At 45.8% G+C, this 25979-nt stretch overlaps 1 protein-coding gene across 2 annotated transcripts in view; it reads left to right on the plus strand.

Moving 5' to 3' along the window:
• The window catches only part of mapk15 (mitogen-activated protein kinase 15), a 186601-nt gene that overhangs the window by 31593 nt on the left and 129029 nt on the right, over positions 1–25979 (plus strand). For both annotated transcript variants that reach the window (XM_059971520.1, XM_059971521.1), the window contains exon 5: positions 16476–16606. In XM_059971520.1, coding sequence (XP_059827503.1) covers positions 16476–16606 — 131 coding nt within the window. The remainder of the gene's footprint in view (positions 1–16475; positions 16607–25979) is intronic.

A 25979-nucleotide genomic window follows, 5' to 3' on the forward strand; every position in this document is an offset into this window, starting at 1 on the left:
GTGCCAGGTCTTCACCATTCCCTCTGACCTTCCCCTCTCTGAGGTAGAACTTTCTGTCCTCAGTAAAGACCTCCTGTCTATTATAATAGACTGATGCCTATTACAAACCCACTGACTCTCAGAGCTACCTGGAGTACACCTCTTCCCATGCTGTTACTTGTAAAAAATGCCATTCCCTTCTCTCAATTCCTCCATCTCCACCGTATCTGCTCTCAGGATGAGGGTTTTCATTCCAAAATGAAGGCGATGATGTCCTTCTTGAAAGAAAGGGGATTCCCTTTCTCCACCATCAATGCTGCCCTCAACCACATCTCTTCCAATTCACGCACGTCTGCCCTCACTGCATCCTCCCACCACCTCAGCAGGGATAGGGTTCCTCTTGTCCTCATCCACCACCCCACCAGCCTCGGTATCCATAACATAATTCTCTGTAACTTCCAATATCTTGAATAGGATCCAAGCACAGCTTTCCCTCCCCCCCCACCACTTTCTGCTTTCCGCAAGATTGGCTCCCTACTCTACTCCCTTGTCCATTCATCCCTCCCCACTTATCTCCATCCTGCCACTTATTCTTGCAAGGAGAACAAGTGCTCCACCTGTCCCTAAACCTCCTCCCTCACTACCATTCAGGGCCTAAACTGTCCTTCCAGTGAGGCAACACTTCACCTATGAGTCACCTACCATACCTGGTGCTCCTGGTGTAGTCACCAGTAAATTGATGAGACCCAATGTAGATTGGGACACCACTTTGCCAGGTACTTACACTCTGTCTACCTGAATAAAGGTGATCTTCCAGTGGCCATCCAATTTAACTATACTTCCCATTTCATTCCAGCATGTCATTCCATGACCTCCTTTACTGTCACGAGGAGTTCTCACTCAGGTTGGAGGAGCAATACCTTATATTCCATTTGGGTAGCCTCCAACCTGATGGTAATGACATCGATTTCTCAAACCCGATAATGTTCCCCCAATCTCCACCTTCATCATTCCCCATTCCATTTTCCCTCTCTCACTTTATCTCCTTACCTGCCCATCCCCTTTTCTTTCTTCCATGGCCTTCTTTCCTTTTTTATGAGATTCCCTCTTCAGCCTGTATCTCTTTCACCAATCAACTTCCCAGCTCTTTACTTCACCCCCCCATCCCACCTGCTAGTTTCGCCTATCTCCTTGTGTTTTTTCCCCTCCATCTTTTAAATCTGACTCCTCATCATTTTTCTCCAGTCCTGATCAAATGTCTCAGTCCGAAATGTTGGCCATACTCTCTTCCATAGATGCTGCCTGGCCTGCTGAGTTCCACCAGTAGTTTGTGTGTGTTCCTTGGATTTCCAGCATATGTAGATTTTCTCATGTTTTGGCAAGTGTCTGTATTGTGGGGTATAGGGGGAAGGGTCTCTGTCAGGGTTGGTGTTTTAGGGGTGGTGGAAATTGAAAAGGTGTGTCAAAAGGGCAATGTTATGACAGTCATGGGAGGTTTCATCATGCAGGTCGATTGGGATAGTCAGGTTGGAAATGGATCTCAAGAGAGTGAGTTAGCTGAATGCCTACAAGATAGTTTTTTAGAGCAGGTGGTTGGTGAACTTACTAGGGGATCAGATATACTGGATTGGGTGTTATGTAATGAACCAGGGAGCTTAAGGTAAAAGAATGCTTAGGAGTCAGTGATCACAATATAATGAGTTCAAATTGAAATTTGATAGGGAGAAATTAAAGTCTGACGGAGCAGTATTTCAGTACAGTAAAGGAAATTACAGTGGCATGGGAGAGCAGCAATGATGTGAGTTTCTAGGTGTAACCTAAGGTTCTGTTGGCTGCGTAAGACTAGGGAAGACCATCTCTGGCCCCACCAAACATATGAGATTGAGGTGCAAAATGTCCTGTTGTGTGGGTGCTGCATGATGTGTTACCCTGTTACAAATCACAACCACGAAGTAACAGACAACATACCACATGCAATTAAATTATTTAGCTTTATAATTCTTCATTTGATTAAAGGGTTAGTAAAGTAAAACAAAATGAAAAGGGTCCATTTTGATTAAGCAGTCTAATGTGCACAAGTTCCCTTCTGTTGGTCCTCCATCGATTTCCCCAGGCTTCGTTGACTCCCAGCTCTATTCCAAGCACACTCTTTTCTGGTGAATATGACCTCTCCTTTCTGGCATCTTCTCTTCCCATCTTCTGACAAACAAAAGACCCAGATCACCTTGGTCTCAGGCACACAACAAGGAAAAAAAACACTCCCTTCATTGGATGGCGCACATTCCAAAGCCCCCGTTATCTCTAGCCATATCCCAGATACAGCTGTTATAGAAAACTATTACATTAGCAGTGCTACTACAGGAAGACCATTATATTAGCAGTGAAACCTTTCCCAGTGTGTTACACTCTCCTCCACCAAATTTAGTCATGTCCTCATGACATTGAGATAATTTGCCAACCTTTCATGCAAAGCACAAAGTCCAACGCAGGTGTAAAAGGCAGTGACATAGCTCCCCCAAATGGTAGGGGCCATACTCTGTTCCCCCAGTGCTACATAAGCCAGCCTGTCTGGTGGTCTCTTGATTCTTTGTGACCTCCGTACCCCCTCATCTACTTCTTCATGTTCCGCCACTACTGAGGATACTTCTGGTCTACCTGGTGAGGTCTTCCCCAGTCTATCATTCGTGTCCTCATGTAACATGGACCCCTTTGTCCTTCGGCTGAACCCCGCTTCATCCCTTGCAAGGTCTCGCTGAAACCCAGGCTGTCCATAGATAGCCTCCCCCTTCCCGTTTTCACCTGACTTGGTGTAAGAAGTGTTGGGAATCTCTTCCTCAGTCAGCGGGAAGTTAGCAAAAGGCAGCATATACCACACACCCATTTCCTCATCCTCTGAATCAGTGTCCCATTCAGAGGCGGGGGCCTCCTGCTGCTGGTCCATCAGTTGCCCCGTGTCGCAGCAGAGTCATCTTACTAGGTCTTACAACACACACCTCTTGTCCCAGAGGCAGAAGGTGGCTCCGAAGGAAAAAATCTTGGCAGGTTCATTCCTATCCTCTGGTTTCACTTGGAAAACTGGTACATTTGGCATCTGACTTGCCACTACATAGGTGTAGCTGCTCAGAAGTCAGCCAGCTTACGCTTCCCAGGTAACCTCAAGTTCCTTATGGGGACTTGGTCTCCTGGCATGAGTTTGGGGAACCTAACCTTTTTTTTATCATACCCCTTCTTCCAAACTGCAGAGTCCTGAAATTGAATGACTCAGCAGTCAACTTTCCCTCTTTTTCAGATAGCTTCTCCCCGGCTTGTCTCATAGGGACACGAGACATTACCGTCACCGGAAAAAGATGCACCAGGGGCATCCCATGCTTGTCAGTACCTCCAGCTGAACCTTGTGTTTCCCCCTAGCTGTCAGACTATGGTTTTGTATTGCCATTTGCTCCTGTCCCCACTCCTGCTCTACTCTGGCCCCTGTATTACTGAGTATGCCATCTCTCATCTGCTTTTCATTATTACCTGTATTGCTGCCACCTGTGTCTCATTGTGCTTCACTTATCATCTACCTTTCTGTTTATTGCTCAGTGTATTTCAGTCCTGTGTGTTCACCTATTTGTTGCTAGATTGTGCCAGTTAATTTTCCTGAGCCTTTAGACAATAGACAATAGGTGCAGAAGGCCTTTCGGCCTCTCGCGTCTGCAACGCCATTCTGAGATCATGGCTGATCATTCACTATCAATACCCAGTCCCTGCCTTGTCCCCATATCCCTTGATTCCCCTATCCATTAGATATCTATCTAGCTCCTTCTTGAAAGCATCCAGAGAATTGGCCTCCACCATCTTCCGACGCAGTGCATTCCACACCTCCACAACTCTCTGGGAGAAGAAGTTTTTCCTCAATTCTGTTTTAAATAACTGACCTCTTATTCTCAATCCATGCCCTCTGGTACTGGACTCTCCCAACATCTGGAACATTTTTCCTGCCTCAATCCTATCAAATCCTTTAATTATCTTAAACGTTTCAATCAGATCCCCTCTCAATCTCCTCAATTCCAGTGTGTACAAGCCCAATCTCTCCAATCTCTCTGCGTAAGACAGCCCTGCCATTCCAGGAATCAACCTAGTGAATCTACGCTGCACTTCCTCAATTGCCAGAATATCCTTCCTTAAACCTGGAAACCAAAACTGTACACAATATTCCAGGTGTGGTCTCAACAGGGCCTGTACAAATGCAAAAGGACATCCTTGCTCTTGTACTCAATTCCCCTTGTAATAAAGGCCAACATTCCATTTGCCCTCTTCACTGCCTGTTGCACTTGCTCATTCACCTTCATTGACTGATGAACTAGGACTCCTAGGTCTCTTTGCATTTCTCCCTTACCTAACTCTACACCGTTCAGACAATACTCTGCCCTCTTGTTCCTGCTTCCAAAGTGGATAACTTCACATTTATTCACATTGAATGATATCTGCCAAGTATCTGCCCACTCACACAGCCTATCCAAGTCTCCCTGTATTCTCCTAACGTCCTCTTCGCATGTCACACTGTCACCCAGTTTAGTATCGTCAGCAAACTTGCTGATACAGTTTTCAATGCCCTCATCTAAATCGTTGACATAAATCGTAAAGAGCTGTGGTCCCAATACAGAGCCCTGTGGTACCCCACTAGTCACCTCCAGCCAGTCCGAGAAACACCCATTCACTGCTACCCTTTGCTTTCTATCTGCCAACCAGTTTTCTATCCATATTGAAACCCTGACCCCAATGCCGTGAGCTCTGATTTTACTCACCAATCTCCTATGTGGCACCTTATCGAATGCCTTCTGAAAATCTAGGTACACAACATCCACTGGCTTACCCTCGTTGAACATCCTTGTTACACCCTCAAAAAACTCCATCAGATTAGTCAAGCATGATTTGCCCTTGGTAAATCCATGCTGGCTCGACCTAATCCTATTACTGCCATCAAGATGTGCCACTATTTCGTCCTTCTTGAAAAGTGGGATAACATTAGCCACTCTCCAACCTTCAGGAACTGATCCTGAATCTAAGGAACATTGGAAAATGATTACCAATGCATCCGCAATTTCCTGAGCCACCTCTTTTAGAACCCTCGGATGCAGACCATCTGGACCCGGGGATTTATTAGCCTTCAGTCCTACCAGTCTACTCATCACAGTTTCTTTCCTAATGTCAATCTGTTTCAATTCCTCTGATATCTTATGACCCTGGCCCATCCATACATCTGGGAGATTGCTTGTGTCCTCCCTGGTGAAGACAGATCTAAAGTACGCATTAAATTCTGTTGCCATTTCCCTGTTTCCCATAACAATTTCTCCCAATTCATTCTTCAAGGGGCCAACATTGTTCTTAACTATCTTCTTTCTCTTCACATAGCTAAAAAAGCTTTTGCTATCCCCTTTTATATTCCTGGCTAGACTGAGCTCATACCTGATTTTTTCTCTCTGTATTGCTTTTTTAGTTAAGATCTGCTGTTCCTTAAAACTTCCCCAATCATCTGTATTCCCACTCATCTTAGCCCTGTCATACTTCTTTTTCTTTAATGCTATACAATCTCCGACTTCCTTTGTCAACCACTGTGGCCCCTTTCCCCTCTTGGAATCCTTCCTTCTAATTGGAATGAACTGCTTTTACATCTTTTGTATCATCCCCAAGAATATCTGCCACTGCTGATCCACTGTCTTTCCTGCCAGGGCATCCGCCCATTTAACTTTGGCCAGCTCTTCCCTCATGGCTCCGTAGTCTCCTTTATTTAATTGCAACACTGACACCTCTGATCTGCCCTTATCCCTCTTAAATTGTAGATAAAAACTTATCATATTATGATCACTACTTCCTAATGGCTCCTTTACTTCAAGATCACTTATCAATTCCTGTTCATTACACATCACCAAGTCCAAAATAGCCTCGTTCCTGGTTGGCTCAAGCACAAGCTGTTCCAAAAATACATCCCTTAGACATTCCACAAACTCCCTATCCTGGGGTCCAGCACCTACCTGATTCTCCCAGTTCACTTGCATGTTGAAATCTCCCATAACGACTGCATGTTTAGCACATGCCAATGTTAACTCCCTAATCAACTTGTACCCAATATCCACGCTACTGTTTGAGGGCCTGTACATAACACCCATTAGGGTCTTTTTACCCTTACTGTTCCTCAGCTCAATCCACACAGACTCTACTTCCCCTGTTCCCAAGTCAGCGCTTGCTAAGGACTGAATCTCATTCCTCACCAACAGGGCCACCCCAACCCCTCTTCCCATATTTCTGTCTCTACGATGGCACGTATACCCTGGTACACTCAATTCCCAGGCCTGATTCCCTTGCAGCCATGTCTCCGTTATCCCAACAATATCGTAGTTCCCCATTTTCATCTGAGCTTCAAGAAACTGTGATGAGTAGACTGGTAGGACTGAAGGCTAATAAATCCCCGGGTCCAGATGGTCTGCATCCGAGGGTTCTAAAAGAGTTGGCTCAGGAAATTGCGGATGCATTGGTAATCATTTTCCAATGTTCCTTAGATTCAGGATCAGTTCCTGAAGGTTGGAGAGTGGCTAATGTTATCCCACTTTTCAAAAAGGGAGGGAAGGAGAAAAAGGAGAACTATCGCCCTGTTAGCCTAACGTCAGTCGTGTGGAAGATGCTTGAGTCCATTATTAAGGACGAAATAGTGGCACATCTTGATGGCAGTAATAGGATTAGGTCGAGCCAGCATGGATTTACCAAGGGCAAATCATGCTTGACTAATCTGATGGAGTTTTTTGAGGGTGTAACAAGGATGTTCAACGAGGGTAAGCCAGTGGATGTTGTGTACCTAGATTTTCAGAAGGCATTCGATAAGGTGCCACATAGGAGATTGGTGAGTAAAATCAGAGCTCACGGCATTGGGGTCAGGGTTTCAATATGGATAGAAAACTGGTTGGTAGATAGAAAGCAAAGGGTAGCAGTGAATGGGTGTTTCTCGGACTGGCTGGAGGTGACTAGTGGGGTACCACAGGGCTCTGTATTGGGACCACAGCTCTTTACGATTTATGTCAACGATTTAGATGAGGGCATTGAAAACTATATCAGCAAGTTTGCTGACGATACTAAACTGGGTGACAGTGTGACATGCGAAGAGGACGTTAGGAGAATACAGGGAGACTTGGATAGGCTGTGTGAGTGGGCAGATACTTGGCAGATATCATTCAATGTGAATAAATGTGAAGTTATCCACTTTGGAAGCAGGAACAAGAGGGCAGAGTATTGTCTGAACGGTGTAGAGTTAGGTAAGGGAGAAATGCAAAGAGACCTAGGAGTCCTAGTTCATCAGTCAATGAAGGTGAATGAGCAAGTGCAACAGGCAGTGAAGAGGGCAAATGGAATGTTGGCCTTTATTACAAGGGGAATTGAGTACAAGAGCAAGGATGTCCTTTTGCATTTGTACAGGGCCCTGGTGAGACCACACCTGGAATATTGTGTACAGTTTTGGTCTCCAGGTTTAAGGACGGACATTCTGGCAATTGAGGAAGTGCAGCGCAGATTCACTAGGTTGATTCCTGGGATGGCAGGGCTGTCTTACGCAGAGAGATTGGAGAGATTGGGCTTGTACACACTGGAATTGAGGAGATTGAGAGGGGATCTGATTGAAACGTTTAAGATAATTAAAGGATTTGATAGGATTGAGGCAGGAAAAATGTTCCAGATGTCGGGAGAGTCCAGTACCAGAGGGCATGGATTGAGAATAAGAGGTCAGTTATTTAAAACAGAGTTGAGGAAAAACTTCTTCTCCCAGAGAGTTGTGGAGGTGTGGAATGCACTGCGTCGGAAGACGGTGGAGGCCAATTCTCTGGATGCTTTCAAGAAGGAGCTAGATAGATATCTGATGGATAGGGGAATCAAGGGATATGGGGACAAGGCAGGGACTGGGTATTGATAGTGAATGATCAGCCATGATCTCAGAATGGCGGTGCAGACTTGAGGGGCCGAATGGTCTACTTCTGCACCTATTGTCTATTGTCTATTGAGCCACCTCAGTCGTCTGAATGACCCCTCTGCGCCGCAAGCAATTTAGTTGCCCCTGTAGCCGAATGATGTAGGCATAAAGCTTCTCTCCCTTCTCCTGACACATGTTCTGAAACCCTGTCACGAGCACTGTTGGGCTTCCAGTCACCCCAAACACCTTCTCTAGTGCTTGCATGTAGACCGCAGAAGTGGCAAGGGGTTTCTGTGCCTTTACTGCTCTCAGTATGTCAGCAGCCCACTCACTTAAACTTTCAGCCAGTCGCTTTCGTTTTAAGTCATCAGAGCACTGCCACTCATCTGACATCTGAGACATCTGCTCCACCCAAGTCTCATACTCCTCTTCCCCTTTAGGGGTGGACTTCATCCCTGAAAATAGGCAGAGTCTACGATAGCTAGGACTTTGAACCTGGGCATTTTTCCATTTATTCGCCAGAGAGGTAAGAACAGATTCTAACTCAGAATTCTCACTCTTCACTGGGGGATGGGGACTCATTAGACTTTCCAAATCAGACAAGTCCTTCCCTCGATAAATAGAAATGAGAAAACCCTGTCTTTGAAGTTTCCGTGCCCAGGTATGGGAGATTCAACTTGTGATTTGACCCACTCACCTACTCTCCTGCTTCTGGAAAGTATGTACAGTCCATGGCCCCCATTCTCCTGGGTCTCCAATAGTACCAGGCTGTTCCACTGCCTTTACTTCAGCACTAGTCTGAACTAAAACAAAGTTTGTGCCTACCATTTTATTAAGTCTCTTCCCCACAATTGTAACTTTGCCTACAGCTTTAAGCGTACTTAAAAGTTGAATTAACAATTAATCAGGAGTACAAATATATACACCACTAAACAGACACGCATTTGTTACCAGTAACCCTGTGGATGTACACCACCGTTCAACCCTCGCAGCATCCATACCCAGCTATTGGAATCGCCTTCTGGGCAATAGTTTAGCACAGACTTAAATACACAACCCACTAGTTCGGTGCTCAGAGCAATCTCACAACATCCAATGAAATCAATCCTGAACCAATTCCCCACAATTGTAACCTTCAGGTTCATTCGGCTGCGTAAATCTAGGGACTTCTCTGGCCCTACCAAATGTATGAGATTGAGGTGCAAAACCTCCTGTTTGTGTGGGTGCTGTGTGATGTGTTACCGTTATAAGTCACTACCACGAAATAACAAATGGTACACCATATGCAATTAAGCAATTTAGCTTTATAATTCTTTATTTGACTAAAGGGTTAGTAAAGTAAAACAAAATTAAAAGGGCACATTTTAATGAAACGGTCTAATGTGCACAAGTTGGAGTTCACAGTTTCCCTCCATTGATTTCCCCTGGCTTTGTCGACTCTTGGCCCCACTCCAAGTCTGCTCCTTTCTGGTGTCTATGATCTCTCCTTTCTCGCATCTTCTCTTCCCATCTTCCGACAAACAAAAGACCCAGATCACCTCGGTCTCAGAAACACAACACTCTCTTCATTGGACAGAGCACATTCCAAAGTCAGTATTATCTCTCGCCATAACTCAGACACCGCTGATACAGAAAAACCATTACATTAGCAGTGCTTCTACAAAAAAGACCATTACATCAGCAGTGAAACCTTTCCCAGGGTGTTACATAGGAAAAATGAAGAAGGTGCAGGATAGATATAATCCAACTGAAGGAATACTCAAATGGCAAAATAGTACAATTGTGGCTAAGGGAAGTCAAAGCTAATACAAAAGCAAAAAAGACAACATACACCAAAGCAAAAATCAGTGGGAAGACAGAGGATCAGGAAGCTTTTAAAACCCTACAGAGAGCAACTAAAAGAATCATTAGGAGGGAACAGATGCAAGCTGAAAGCATGCTAGCAAACAATATTAGTGGATAGTAAAAGCTTTTTCAAGTATGTAAAAAATAAGGAGATGAGAGTAGATATAGGACCACTAAAAAATGAGGCTGGAGAAACAATAACGGGGAACAAAGAGATGGCAGATGAACTGAATGAGTATTTTGAATCAATCCTCATTGTGGAAGACACTGGCAGTGTGGCAGATGTTGAAGGATGTGAGGGAATAGAAGTGAGTGCAGTTATAATTATGAGGGATCAGGTGCTCAAAAAGCTGAAAGACCTAAGAGTACCAGATGCATTGCACCCTAGGATTCTGAAAGCATTAGTAATGATCTTTCAAAAATTATTGTACTCTAGTGTCAGAGGACTGGAAAATTGCAAATGTCACTGCACTCTTTAAGAAAGGAGGGAGGGCAAAGGAGTGGCAAATGAGATACATTGTTGTAAAATGTATGGTTATACACTTTGGTACTAGAAATAAATGTCCAGACTCTTTTCTAAACAGGGAGAAAATCCAAGAATCCGAGATGCAGAGGGACTTGGGAGTCCTTGTGCAGAATGTCTGAAAAGTTAACTTGCAAGTTGATTCAGTGGTGAGGAAGGCAAATGCAATGTTTGCATTCATTATGAGAAATCTAGAATACAAGAGCAGGGATGTGATGCTGATGCTTCATAAGGCACTGGTGAGACCTCAACTTGAGTATTGTGTATAGTTTTGGCCTCCTCATAGACAATAGACAGTAGGTGCAGGAGTAGGACATTCGGCCCTTCTAGCCAGCACCACCATTCACTGTGATCATGGCTGATCATACACAATCAGTACCCCGTTCCTGCCCTCTCCCCATATCCCTTGACCCCGCTATCTATAAGAGCTCTATCTAACTCTCTCTTGAATGCATCCAGAGACTTGGCCTCCACTGCCTTCTGGGGCAGAGCATTCCACATATCCACCACTCTGGGTGAAAAAGTTTTTCCGCATCTCTGTTCTAAATGGCCTACCCCTTATTTTTAAACTGTGGCCTCTAGCTCTGGACTCACCCATCAGTGGGAACATGCTTCCTGCCCCCAATGTGTACAATCCCTTAATAATCTTATATGTTTCAATCAGATCCCCTCTCAGCCTTCTAAATTCCAGTGTATACAAGCCCAGTCGCTCCAATCTTTCAACATATGACAGTCCTGCCATTCCGGGAATTAACCTTGTGAACCTACGCTACACTCCCTCATTAAGAAGAATGTCCTTCCTCAAATTTGGAGACCAAAACTGCGCACAATACTCCAGGTGGGGGTCTCACCAGGGCCCTGTACAGCTGCAGAAGGACCTCTTTACTCCTATACTCAATTCCTCTTGTTATAAAGGCCAGCATGCCATTAGCTTTCTTCACTGCCTGCTGTACCTGCATGCTTGCTTTCATTGACTGATGTACAAGAACACCTAGATCTCGTTGTACTTCCCCTTTTCCTAACTTGACTCTATTTAGATAGTAATCTGCCTTCCTGTTCTTGCCACCAAAGTGGATAACCTCACATTTATCCACATTAAACTGCATCTGCCATCCATTTGCCCACTCACCCAACCTGTTCAAGTCACCCTGCATTCTCATAACATCCTCCTGACATTTCACACTGCCACCCAGCTTTGTGTCATCAGCAAATTTGCTAATGTTACTTTTAATCCCTTCATCTAAATCATTAATGTATATTGTAAACAGCTGCGGTCCCAGCACCGAACTTTGCAGTACCTCACTGGTCACAGCCTGCCATTCCGAAAGGGACCCGTTAATCACTACTCTTTGTTTCCTGTCAGCCAGCCAATTTTCAATCCATGTCAGTACTCTGCCCCCAATACCATGTGCCCTAATTTTGCCCACTAATCTCCTATGTGGGACTTTATCAAAAGCTTTCTGGACGTCCAGGTACACTACATCCACTGACTGTCTGTTGTCCATTTTCATAGTTACATCTTCAAAAAACTCCAGAAGATTAGTCAAGTATGATTTTCCCTTTATAAATGCATGCTGACTCGGACTGATCCTTCTACTGCTACCCAAGTGTGTTGTAATTTCCGCTTTTATAATTGACTCCAGCATCTTTCCCACCACTGACGACAGGCTAACCGGTCTATAATTCCCTGTTTTCTCTCTCCCTCCTTTCTTGAAAAGTGGGACAACATTAGCCACCCTCCAAACAGCAGGAACTGTTCCTGAATCTATAGAACACTGGAAAATGATTACCAATGCGTCCACGATTTTTAGAGCCACCTCCTTAAGTACCCTGGGATGCAGACCATCAGGTCCCTGGGACTTAGCAGCCTTCAGACTCAACAGTCTATCCAACACCACTTCTTGCCTAATATAAATTTCCTTCAGTTCATCCTTTACCCTAGTTCCTTTGGCCACTATTACATCTGGGAGATTGTTTGTGTCTTCCCTAGTGAAGACAGATTCAAAGTACCTGTTCAACTCATCTGCCATTTCCTTGTTCCCCATAATAAATTCACCCGTTTCTGTCTTCAATGGCCCAATTTTGGTCTTAACTATTTTTCTGCTATTCACATACCTAAAGAAGCTTTTACTATCCTCCTTTATATTGGCTAGTTTATCTTTGTACCTCATTTTTTCTTGATGTATTGCCTTTTTTGTTATCTTCTATTGCTCTTTAAAAGCTTCCCAGTCCTCCGGTTTCCCGCTCATCTTTGCTGTGTTATATTTCTTCTCTTTTATTTTTACACTGCCCTTTACTTCCCTCATCAGCCACGGCTGCCCCTTACTCCCCTTAGGATCTTTCTTAGGATCTTTGGAATGAACTGATCCTGCACCTTCTGCATCATTCCCAGAAATACCTGCCATTGTTGTTCCAAGGTCTTCCCCGCTAGGGTGTTGTTCCACTGAACTTTGGCCAGCTTCTCCCTCATAGCTCCATAGTTCCCCTTGTTCAACTGTAATACTGACACATCCGATTTTCCTTTCTCCTTCTCAAATTGTAGGTTAAAACATATCATATTATGGTCACTACCTCCTAATGGTTCCTTTACCTCGAGGTCCCTGATCAAATCCAGTTCATTGCACAACACTAAATCTAGAATTGCCTTCTCCCTGTTAGGCTCCAGTACAAGCTGTTCTAAGAATCCATCTCGGAGGCACTCCACAAACTCCCTTTTTTGGGGTCCAGTACCATTCTGATTCTCCCAGTCTACCTGCATGTTGAAATCCCCCATGACAATTGTATCATTACCTTTGCGACATGCCAATTTTAACTCTTCATTCAACTTGCACCCTACATCCAGACTGCTGTTTGGGGGCCTGTAGATAACTCCCATTAGGGTCTTTCTACCTTTAGAATTTCTCAGTTCTATCCATACTGACTCTACATCCCCAGATTCTATGTCCCCCCTTGCAAGGGAACAACAATGGCAGGTATTTCTGGGAATAATGCAGAAGGTGCAGGATCGGTTCATTCCAAAGAGGAAGAAAGATCCTAAGGGGGAGTAAGGGTGACTGACGAGGGAAGTAAAAGGCAGTGTAAAAATAAAAGAGAAGAAATATAACATAGCAAAGATGAGCGGGAAACCGGAGGACTGGGAAGCTTTTAAAGAGCAACAGAAGATAACAAAAAAGACAACAAAGAAGATAACTGAATATTATTCCTCACCAACAGAGCCACCCCACCCCCTCTGCCAGTCAGTCTGTCCTTTCGATAAGATGTATATCCTTGAATATTCATTTCCCAGGCCCTGAGCCTCAAGCTCATCCACTTTATTCCTTATACTTCGTGAATTCATATATAATACTTTTAATTCGCTACTCCCCTCACCTTTTATATCAATTCCTATTTCATTTGGCCATACTGTATGATCTCTTCTTGAGCTTTCTACTCCATTGATTCTGTTGTCCTTTTTAACTTTTCTTATTTTCACTTTCCCTTTAACTCCATCCTTATATAGAGTTCATCCCCTCCCCCCCACTACTTAGTTTAAACACATCTGTGTTGCAGTGGCAAACCTGTCTGCCAGAATGCTGGTCCCCCGCCTATTAAGGTGCAACCCGTCCCTTTTGTACAATTCATCCCTACCCCAAAACAGATCCCAGTGGTCCAAGAATGTAAATCCTTGCTTCCTGCACCAGTTCCTCAGTCACACATTCAGATCCGTTATTTCCCTGTTTCTGCCCTCTCCAGCACGAGGAACTGGAAGCAAACCAGAGATAACCACCCTGGAAGTCCTGCCTTTCAGCCTTCTTCCGAGTTCCCTGAAGTCCCGCTGCAGAATGTGCTTCCTCTTCTTCTCGATGTCATTTGTGCCGACATCCACTACCACTTCCGACTGTTCACCTTCACCCTTGAGGATTCCCTGCAATCGGTTATTGATGTCCTGGATCCTCGCACCATCGAGGCAACACACCATCCTTAAATCTCGCCTGTTGCCGCAGAAACCCCTTTCCATACCTCTTTCTATGGAGTCCCCTACTACCACGGCTCTTCCTGATGTCTGACTCCTCGGCTCTGCCTCTGCACCAATTTTCGGCTCGCAAACCTGTCGGGCTCTCAGACTGGCCGTATCTTCTGTCCTGACAGCTTCCAAGAAGGTGAACCTGTTTACGAGAGGTACGTCCCCTAGGGTCTCCTGTACTTCAAGCATCCTTGCCTTCCTCATCGTCGCCCCCTTTCTCTCTTCAGATATCCTCGGTGTAACGACCTCACTGTAGGTCCTGTCCAGAAAACCCTCGTTTTCGCGGATAAACCTGAGGTCATCCAGTTCTTTCTTCAGTGCTGCAACATGCTCCTTCAGAAGCTGAATCTGGACATACTTTCCACAGCTGTAGCAGCCGGGGGCACGATCAGTGCCCCTGACCTCCCACATCATACACATAGCACACTGCTTAGCAGTAATGTCTTCACCCTCTCCAATTGTGCTTGGCATTCAGCCTTCTCGCCGAAGAGCCAAAGACTAGCTCTCTTCACACCAGGCACTTCCCTCGACCAGAAAAGATGTGCTGGTTTAGAAAGGGTTCACAAGATTGATTTCAGGAATGAAAGGGATGTTTGATACGTCTGGGTCTGTATTTGCTGGAATTTGAAAAGGTGACGGGGATGTCATTGAAACCTTTTGAATGTTGAAAGGCCTAGACAAAGTAGATATGGAAAGGATGTTTCCCATGGTATTGGGAATCTAGGACTAGAGGTCACAGGTTCAGGATAGAGGGGGATCCATTTGAAACAGTGATGCGGAAGAATTTTCTTAGCCAGAGTGTAGTGAATTTTTGAAGTTTTTACCACAGGCAGCTGTGGAACCCAGGTCATTGGGTATATTTAAGGCAGAGCTTGATTAGTTCTTGATTGGACATTGAATAAAAGGTTACAGGGAGAAGGGACTGAGCTGAGTAGGGAAAAAAGGATCAGCCATTAGTGAATGGCAGAGCTGACTCAATGGGCCAAATGGCCTAATTCTACTCCTATGTCTTATAGTTATACCAGTTGCAATTACAATGTGTGGACCTGGTCGACCTGGATAAATTACAATGTGTTGGCAGTGATAGACTGGGGTAAAATTACAATGTGTGGACAGTGGTAGACATGTGTACAATTACAATGTTTTGACAGTCGTCGACTGGGTAAATTACAATGTTGGCAGTAGTAGACCTGGGTACAATTGCAATGTGTGGTCGACCTGGGTAAATTACAGTGTGTTGGCAGTGGTAGACCAGGATACAATTACAATGTGTGGACATTGGTTGACCTGGGTAAATTACAGTGTGTTGGCAGTGGTAGACTAGGATACAATTACAATGTGTGGTCATCCTGTTTACCTTACAATGTGGGAGGAGGGAAAGTGTCTATGTTGGGCGTAGGGGGAGTGTCTCTGTCAGGGTTACTGTATTGGGGATGGGAAGTGTCTGTATCGGGGGTAGGGGTGGGGGGGGTTGTGTTGGGGATGGGAGAAGGGAAAGTGTTTGTATTGGGCTGATAGAGTGTTCTTTATCAGGGTTGGGAGGAGGGAAAATGTGCCATGGTAGTGGAGGAAGGGGTTTCTCTCAGTGTTGGTGGGAAGAGGCGAAGTGTATGTGGCTGTAGGGGGAGGGGTGTCTTCTGACAAGGTTGGTGTGTCATGGAAGGGGAGGCGGGGAAGTGTCTGTTTTGGGGTGGGGGTTTGGAGTGTCTCTAACACAGTTGGTTTTTTCAGGGGTGGGAGGAGAGGAAATGTCTGTGTAATGGGCTGGGGGAGGGTCTCTGTTGGGTAGGTGTGTCAGGGGTGGGAGGAGGGCAAGTGTTTGTATTGGGGATAGGGAGATCATCTCTGTCGGGTATGTGTGTCGGGGGTGGGAGGAGTATGTTAAGATGGAGCTCCTGTCCTGTGGGTGTAGATAAAAGTGGATTCTGAAAACTCAATAGGTTTCTATCGGGGTGACACACAGAATGCTGCGTGAGTTCAGCAGGTCAGGCAGCATCTGTGGAGGGAGATAAACAATCAATGTTTTAAGAAGGGCATTGACCCCAAACATTGACTGTCCATTTCTTTCCACAGATGCTGCCTGACCTGCTGAGTTCCTCCAGCAGCTTGTTTATTTTCCAAATGTCAGTGTCTGCAGTCTCTGATGTTTTTGCCTTTGTGAGAGACACTGGCCTATCCTTTGCTTGTTACAGAGACGGATTTGCATGCAGTGATAAGGAAAGGAAACCTCCTGAAAGACATACACATCCGTTACATCCTTTACCAACTGCTTAAGGCCACCAAGTACATCCACTCGGGGAATGTCATCCACCGGGATCAGAAGGTACTAACTGGAACTGACTGCATTCTCACTTTCCTGTCTCATCAGGCTTCCTGCTGCAGCTGCCCCATAGGTACATGTAAATAAAACAAAGTGAGGTGTTTTATGTTTAACAAAACCCTTAACCATATAACCATATAACAATCACAGCACGGAAACAGGCCATCTTGGCCCTCCTAGTCCGTGCCGAACCCTTAATCTCACCTAGTCCCACCTACCCGCACTCAGCCCATAACCCTCCACTCCTTTCCTGTCCATATACCTATCCAATTTTACCTTAAATGACACAACTGAACTGGCCTCTACTACTTCTACAGGAAGCTCATTCCACACAGCTATCACTCTTTGAGTAAAGAAATACCCCCTCGTGTTTCCCTTAAACTTCTGCCCCCTAACTCTCAAATCGTGTCCTCTAGTTTGAATCTCCCCTACTCTCAATGGAAACAGCCTGTTCACGTCAACTCTATCTATCCCTCTCAAAATTTTAAATACCTCGATCAAATCCCCCCTCAACCTTCTACGCTCCAATGAATAGAGACCTAACTTGTTCAACCTTTCTCTGTAACTTAATTGCTGAAACCCAGGTAACATCCTAGTAAATTGTCTCTGCACTCTCTCTAATTTATTGATATCTTTCCTATAATTCGGTGACCAGAACTGCACACAATATTCCAAATTTGGCCTTACCAATGCCTTGTACAACTTTAGCATTACATCCCAACTTCTGTACTCAATGCTTTGATTTATAAAGGCCAGCGTTCCAAAAGCCCTCTTCACCACCCTATCTACATGAGACTCCACTTTCAGGGAACTATGCACAGTTATTCCTAGATCTCTCTGTTCCTCTGCATTCCTCAATGCCCTACCATTTACTCTGTATGTTCTATTTGGATTATTCCTGCCAAAATGTAGAACCTCACACTTCTCAGCATTAAACTCCATCTGCCAACGTTCAGCCCATTCTTCTAACCGGCATAAATCTCCCTGCAAGCTTTGAAAATCCACCTCATTATCCACAACACCTCCTACCTTAGTATCATCGGCATACTTACTAATCCAATTTACCACCCCATCATCCAGATCATTTATGTATATTACAAACAACATTGGGCCCAAAACAGATTCCTGAGGCACCCCGCTAGTCACCGGCCTCCATCCCGATAAACAATTATCCACCACTACTCTCTGGCATCTTCCATCTAGCCACTGTTGAATCCATTTTATTACTCCAGCATTAATACCTAATGACTGAACCTTCTTAACTAACCTTCCATGTGGAACTTTGTCAAAGGCTTTGCTGAAGTCCATATAGACTACATCCACTGCCTTACCCTCGTCAACATTCCTCGTAACTTCTTCAAAAAATTCAATAAGGTTTGTCAAACATGACCTTCCACGCACAAATCCATGCTGGCTACTTCTAATCAGATCCCGTCTATCCAGATAATTATAAATACTATCTCTAAGAATACTTTCCATTAATTTACCCACCACTGATGTCAAACTGACAGGTCTATAATTGCTAGGCTTCCTTCTAGAACCCTTTTTAAACAATGGAACCACATGAGCAATACACCAATCCTCCGGCACAATCCCTGTTTCTAATGACATATTAAAGTTCTCCGTCAGAGCTCCTGCTATTTCTACACAATCTTCCCTCAAGGTCCTGGGGAATATCCTGTCAGGACCCAGAGATTTATCCACTTTTAAATTTCTTAAAAGCGCCAGTACCTCCACCTCTTTAATTGTCATAGGTTCCATAACTTCCTTACTTGTTTCCCACACCTTAGACAATTCAATATCCTTCTCCTTAGTGAATACCGAAGAGATCATTCAAAATCTCTCCCATCTCCTTCGGTTCCACACATAGCTGACCACTCTGATTCTCTAAGAGGCCAATTTTATCCCTCACTATCCTCTTGCTTTTAATATAACTGTAGAAACCTTTCGGATTTACTTTCACCTTATTTGCCAAACCAACCTCGTATCTTCTTTTAGCTTTTCTAATCTCTTTCTTAAGATTCCTTTTACATTCTTTATATTCCTCGAGCAATTCCTTTACTCCATGCTGCCTATATCTATTGTAGACATCCCTCTTTTTCTGAACCAAATTTCTAATATCCCTTGAAAACCATGGTGCTCTCAAACCTTTAACCTTTCCTTTCACCCTAACAGGAACATAAAGATTCTGTACCCTCATAATTTCACCCTTAAATGACCTCCATTTCTCTATTACATCCTTCCCATAAAACAACTTGACCCAATCCACTCTCTCTAAATCCCTTCGCATCCCCTCAAAGTTAGCCTTTCTCCAATCAAAAATCTCAACTCTAGGTCCAGTCCTGTCCTTCTCCATAATTATATTGAAGCTAATGCTATTGTGATCACTGGACCCACTTTATTGAACTGCACAACCTACACCACCAAAGTGCGCTAAAAATCCTTATGTAGCCACATCATCACACCAGATCAGCCTCTTAAAATGAAACTCCAACTCACTGTCGATGCTTGTGAATTAAGCACATTTCTCTCAGTTACGTTACCTATACAAGCTGAGAGTGCTGTACGCCATGGTGGGAGGTAGGAATAGGTGAAAAGGTATTGGAATTTACTGATGAGGGTGGAATGCTGTTGAGAGCAAGATCAGGTGGTCATTGCATCAGAAATTAAATTACCTGGCACTTGTAATGTCTGTTGTATACTGACTCATCTGCAGACGACTGTAGTCCACCTTTGGAACAGGTCTGAGCCCCAGCAGGACCCACAGGAGCCAATCATGCCAACACTTGTCAGGGAAGCCCTCCAAGCGGCTTTTAAGGAGTGGGAAGCCACTCGCATAGGCCATTGGACTGCAGGGAATATGCTGTGGTGTGAAGTACTCTAACGCTGAGGTTCTGGATCATCGCAGCCCAGAGGTCTGAAATGAGTTTGGGACTGTGGTCAGAGAGAATATCAGATGGGGTGCCAAACTGAGGAGCCCAGGTACTGATGAATGCCAAGCCACGTCTGCGGCCATCGTCGATGCTAGAGGGATGACCTCTGGCCACCTGGTGTTGTGGTCCACCATGGTCATAAGGTGTGTGAAACCGCAGGAGGGGGGAAGAGGACCAACAAGGTCAAACTGGACCTCAAAAGGTGCCAATGGTTAGTTTTTTTTCTTACTGGCACTCTTCATAAGCTGCAGTCCAATCACATGTGTCCTTCCTGAGGTTGCGCCAAGCAAACTTTAGTGCAACCAGTTTCTGCAAGGCCTTGCGGCCTGGAAGCGAGAGGCCATGTATGGAGTCGAAAACAATCAGTCTTCAGTTTGCCGGCACGATGGGGCAAGGACAACCAGCTGAGACATCGCACTGGAGAGAAACCTCAGCTCCCCTGAACTTAATGTCAGCCAACTTCAGGCCTGTAAGCCTGGACCTCTGGATCAGTAACTTCAGTCAGCTGCCATGCCAGCATAACCAACCCCTATGTACGGCATCAATGGCTGGCCGTGAGAGAGAATCGGCCACCAGCATTATTTTTTCCCCATGGTATGTTGTACATCAGTTGTGAACTTGGATATGTAGGCCCCGTGGTGTTCTGGCCCTGCAGAACCAAGGGTCTGATATTTTGTCCATGGCATGCATGAAGGGTTTGTGGTCAATAAACGTTGTGAAATGGTGACCCTCTAGAAGAAAACAGCCAGATAGAGACTGAGAAGCTCATGGTCACACATGCTGTACTTCCTTTCGGGGGGATGGAGCTGCCAACTGAAGAAGGCAAGTGGCTGCATATGCTTCCGACCATAGTCTGAGGTGTCAGTTGTAATGGCTATGGGTGCCTTGGGGAGTGGGTGTATCAGTAAGGTCACATTAGGAAGAGCTCATTTGGTATCATCAAATGCCCTGGTCATGTCCACTGGCTTGATTAGGGGTATTGCCTTTAAGCATACTAACCAGAGGAAGCATAAGTTCAGCAGCTTGCAGAATGAAACAGTGGTAGAAAATCACATTGCCTAAAAATTCCTGTAGTTTCTTTTAGTAGTGCAGTGCAGTGGGAAACCTGTAATAGTGGCTGCCTTTGATGGGAGGGGTTTTGCACCTTCTGCGGGGATGTAATGGCCAAGAAAGTCAATGGTTGCAATGCAAACTGGCAATTAGCAGGGTTAATAATTAAACCATGTTGGTTTAAGTGCTTGAAGAGTGTGGAGATGAGATATGTGTTCAGATTTGGACGCATTGGTGACAAGTATGTCATCTTGCTGATCAAAAAGAAAATCTTAATGCTTTTAATACGAAGCCCATCAGCCATTGGAAAGTCTGTGCTGCATTTTTCAGTCCAAACAGCATGCACAGAAACTCAGAAAGACCAAATGGGGTTATCACAGCCATTTTGGGAATGTCCTCTTGAGTATGCACGCACCTGATAGTAGCCCCTAACTTGATTGACTTTTGGAAAAAATTAACTTTTTGGCTAAATGTGCTGAAAAGTCTTGAATGCGTGGGACCAGTTAACTGTCAGGGGTGGTGACCTCGTTAAGGTGTCAGGAATCACCACATGGACGGCAACCATCATCGGACTTGGAGACCATGAAGTGAAACCCATTGTACCAGTGTTCAATTCTGAGACTTTCCATGTTGGCCAACTCAACCTTCACAGTTGCCAGCTCTTCTGGGTTCAATTTATGCACGCAGACATGGACTGGCAGCCAGTTGTAGGAATGTGGCGTTCAACCCTATGTCTTGCGACTATAGTGGATAATGTGGGCTTGATGAGGTCTGGGAATTCACCCAGCGGTCAACTCATACATAGAGGCACATGAGCTTGACAGAGTTGTAGTGAGGAACTTACTAGGGGGGAAGGATAATGACCCACAGTCCTTGAAATCCATTAGCCGGCAATTCTTAAGAAAAACTAACAGTCCTTGGGCACACAGGAAATCTGCACCGAACAGAGTCTAGCCACTTTAGCCAGGACAAAGTTCCAGGTGTAACATCACCCACTGAAGCAGAGCATTGTGATGTCGCTGGCAAACTCCAGTGAGGTTTTGTCACTTTTTACCTTCTCATCAGTAGGCGAATGCTGGCAGTACACCCACTTGAACACCCGTGTTACACAGGAACCGTTGCTCTGAAAGGGTGTCTGTAATGTATAGTAGCTGACCCTGGCAGTTGGAACCCACAGTGTTCACAGACCTGTGATGACCCAATACACTGGCACTGTCAAAGCTGCAAGGTAGTTGGCATCTCTGGGTGTTCCTCCCAAAGCGAGCATGGCAAAAACACAGGGCTGGCATTGTCTGTTTTGCAGCCGCAGATGACCTTCATGACTGGGCTTATTGAGATAGAAAAAAAAAGACTTGCAGTGCAGAGGGTTCATTCAGGCGGCTGAGGTGGATCAGTTAAGAATGGACCAGATAGCCAAGGTTGCCCAGTCCCAGGACCCGATTGCTTGGGGTCTCTGTCAGTCTCGTAAGACGCGCCCCCTCACTCTTTTATTGAGCTGATCAGAGAGGTACGGGAGGAGGAGAACATGTTGGAAGTGCGGGAGGGCTCCATCAGCAGGGTACAGTCCTCGGTAGTGTGCCCCTGTGGTGAAGTAACTATGGCTAGCCCAACCTGGGGAATGGTAAAGGAGATTGTGGCAGAGTTGAGAACTGAGATATCCTGGGTGTTAACAGCGGGTGTGGAGCCCGCGTATGATAGGATTGGTAGAGAGGTGGACCCTCTAAGGGGACAGACTATGTGGAGGGCTGCGGGTAGCCGGGGTTCCGCGAGAAGGAGGGGTGGCAGCTGGTATAGTCTGTTATAATTGTGGTGAAGAGGGATACTTCAGGCGGGAGTGTGAGCGGTGGGAAGCCCCTCGGAGAGTGAGCCCTTGGGTACCTAAGAGACAGAGGTATTGAGAAACTTGGAGGAGATCCAGTGAGGGAACAGACTGGTGTCTCTGGGGAACACGTTCCCAGCAATATATCAAGGAACCCCCCCCAAAGCGACAGACCCAATTCCTGATGGCTTAGTGGGACCATCCTCCAGTGTGTCGCTATGGATGGAGGGTATTTATGCTAAAGCCATACTTGATACCGGGTTGCAGGTCACATTGTTGTACCGTTTGTTTTACAGTAAACTTGAGTTCTCAGGGGCCAATGTGGTCTGAGTGTCTGAGGTTCTTGGTACATTAGTGCTGGCTTGTCCGGACCCTGCTGAGAAGGGTGTCATTTCATTTCTGGAGGGGACCAACACCCCTCTTGTCAGGAGGCTCATGGGAGCCAGCAAAGAGAAGGCTGGAGAGAGCTTTCTGGGAATATTGTCTGTGCACCCAGTGTTTCAAGCTGCTTTTGTGGAAGTGCGTGGCTGCATTGGGTCGGACACCAAATTTAGGCGAAGGGCTGTGTGTTTCACCCAGTTAAAACCAGTGGTGGTACTACCCAGGAAAGTGGTGAGAGTAACGGGGACCCCCAAATTTCCTGGAGTGCCTGGGCACAAGGCCCTCTTAGTGGATGCTCCAGAAGACCACAAGGGGGAGTTGGGATTTTGTGCTGGGGTACTGGTGAGTCTCGAACTGCTTACCTGGTTGTACAGGTAAGCAGGATAGCAGTGATTGTCAGGAACACTACGAAGAGGGAGGTCACTTACAGGCGGGGATGTCCCTGGTGCATCTGTTCCCGGTGATGGTAATGTCCAGTGTCCCTGTGAGACAAACCGGGGAGAAGCTACTGGAAAAAGAGGGAAAGTTGACCGCTGAGTCATTCAACTTCGGGGACTCCCCAGTTCCTGCGGGCTGGAAGAGGAGGTTGATAGGGAAAATGTTGAAGCTAGAAGGTGTCTTTTCCACTGACGAATTTGATGTGGGTTGTTCCAAGAGCACTCGTTACACTATCTGGGTGACGGAGGGCACCCCATTTAGAGAGAGATTGTGGAGATTGGCCCTTGCAGAAGTGGAAGACGTTCAGCAGCATTTGTGTAAGTTGAAGGTGTTACGAACCCCGTAACTGGGTCACTTACCAGCAAAGATAGAGAGGTCCGTTGAAGTCTGATGGTACTATTTTTAACAGTATTTATTGATAATGAGACACAAAAATAAGATCAATGCAATCATACAGGTAATATACGTCATCAATACTAAATCTAAAAGTGTGGGTATAATAATAATCAGTAAGAAATAACTATCGTTGTCTAGGGGATAATGTATTGTCTGATGGAAATATAAAAGTCACTGTTAGTTCGTTCAAGCTGCAGCATTTTGGGGTTGAGAGAGAGACGGGTTAAACTTGCCCAGTTCTTTGATGGTGCTAATCCTTTGAGTCCTTTGGGAGTTGGTTTCCCCGTTGTTAGCTAAAAGCCGTTTTTCCGTTGTAAGGGCACTGGTTTCCGGGGCAAAATGGAACCGAACGCACGTGGCCTCCCACCAGCTTCTGCTATTACGGGATCGCTAGCGTTTCTTCTGGTGCGTCTGAGGGGCTGTTCCCACAGACCCTCTTTTATCCTGACTCACAGGATCTCAGATGTCAATCAGTTTGGGGGTGATGCAATCCCTCCCTCAACCAACCCACTTTGCCTGAGGGCTTCCACGTAGCCCAGTATTGCAATACACAAGTTCGTCTTCAAGAGACAATGGCCGTGTCCCGTAGCTTTATATCGCCGGGGAACGAGACATTCCGCACGTCTCTCTCTCATTTCCTGTGTCTCCTGACCCAAATCAATAGTGATCTTGCGATTCTCACAAAGGAGGGGACAACAGGCGTAACAAAGGAAGCTGGGATCATTACTGAGTCCCAAAGCCCCTATGCGTCCTTAATAGCAGTGGCCTGAAAGAAGAATGGGAAGGTATGGATGTGTGTGGACTAGAGAACTCTGAACAGGCGTACCGTCCCTGACCAATATACGGTCCCGAGAACTGAAGACACACTGGTCTGTCTGAGTGTTGTGAAGTGGTTCAGTGTGCTGGATTTGAGGAGTGGATATTACCTGATCCCCATGACTGAGGCTGACAAAGAGAAGATGGCATTTATTTGTTCCCTGGGATTCTTCCAGTTCGAAAGGATGCCCCAGGGTAAATCGAGAGCCCCTGCAACCTTCCAGCAGGTCATGGAGAAGCCGGTGGGGGATATGAACTTGCTCCAGGTATTGGTGTATTTGGATGACCTCATAGTGTTTGGATTCACCTTGGAAGAACATGAAGCGAGGCTAGTGAAGATGCTGGGCTGCCTGAAAGCTGAAGGGTTAAAACTTTCTTGGGACAAGTGCCAGATCTGCAAAAGGTCTGTCAGCTATGTTGGGCACAAAGTCTCACAGGATGGAGAAGCTACGTCCATCTAAGATAGAGGCAGTTACCACTTGGCCAAGACCCCAGACTGTGAGTGCTCTGCACTCAATCCTTGGGTTCTATGGTTACTACCGGAGGTTCGTGAAGGATTATGTGAAAGTGAGTCACCCATTGAATTAGCTTCTGTGTGGTTACCTTTCCTTGGGGAAGAAAGGAAGGGATAAAAAAGGACAAGAGGGTGGAGAATGCCTTAGCCCATCAGAGCCCTTTGGACTGAGGAGGGACGCAAAATGTAAGGAGGCCTTTCAGTTGCTGAAGGAGTTGATGACCCAGGCGCCAGTGCTGGCTTTTGTGGACCCCCGATTGCTGTATGTACTGCATATGGATACCAGCTGAGAGAGCTTGGGGGGCATCCTGCATCAGGACCGGGGCACCGGGTTGAGACCCATTGCGTTTGTCAGCTGGAGTCTGTTGCCCTCCGAGAAAAGCTATCCTACGCACTTTGGAATTTCTGGCGTTGAAATGGGCGGTAGTGGATAAACTGAGTGACTACCTGTATGGGGCCAAGTTTGAGGTGCAGACGGACAACAACCCCCTAACTTATATCCTGCCCTCCGCAAAACTGGATGCCACAGGCCATCGGTAGCTGGCAGCATTGTCTGCCTATGATTTCAGCCTGGCTGGGAAGCAGGAACATTGACGCTGATGCTTTGCCGCAACGGACACATGAGGGTCTGGACAGGGACGAGGAGTGGGAGGGTGTTCCTGCCCCTGGGGTAAAGGCCATGTGTCAGTTTCCTATCACCATGAAAGCAGTGGGAAAGGAGGAGCAGGTTCAAGTGGTGGATCACTTGGGAGCTTCTGATGACGCCACTCCCTAAGTTTACTGTAACCTGACTGCTCTGAAGACAAATCAGCTGCCAGAATTGAGTTAGATTGTCAGACCATAAGATATAGGAGCAGAAGTAGGCCATTCGGCCCCTCGAGTCTGCTCTGCCATTCAATCATGGACTGATCCTCTTCATCCAGTCATCCCATTCCCCTGCCTTCATCCCAACCCCCTTGATGTCCTGGCTATCTGGGGAAGTGGCAGCTGCTAAGCGAGATGACCCTGGCATTGACACCATTTGGTCAG

Source organism: Hypanus sabinus, chromosome 6, assembly GCF_030144855.1.
Source record: "Hypanus sabinus isolate sHypSab1 chromosome 6, sHypSab1.hap1, whole genome shotgun sequence".
Lineage (NCBI taxonomy): Eukaryota > Metazoa > Chordata > Chondrichthyes > Myliobatiformes > Dasyatidae > Hypanus > Hypanus sabinus.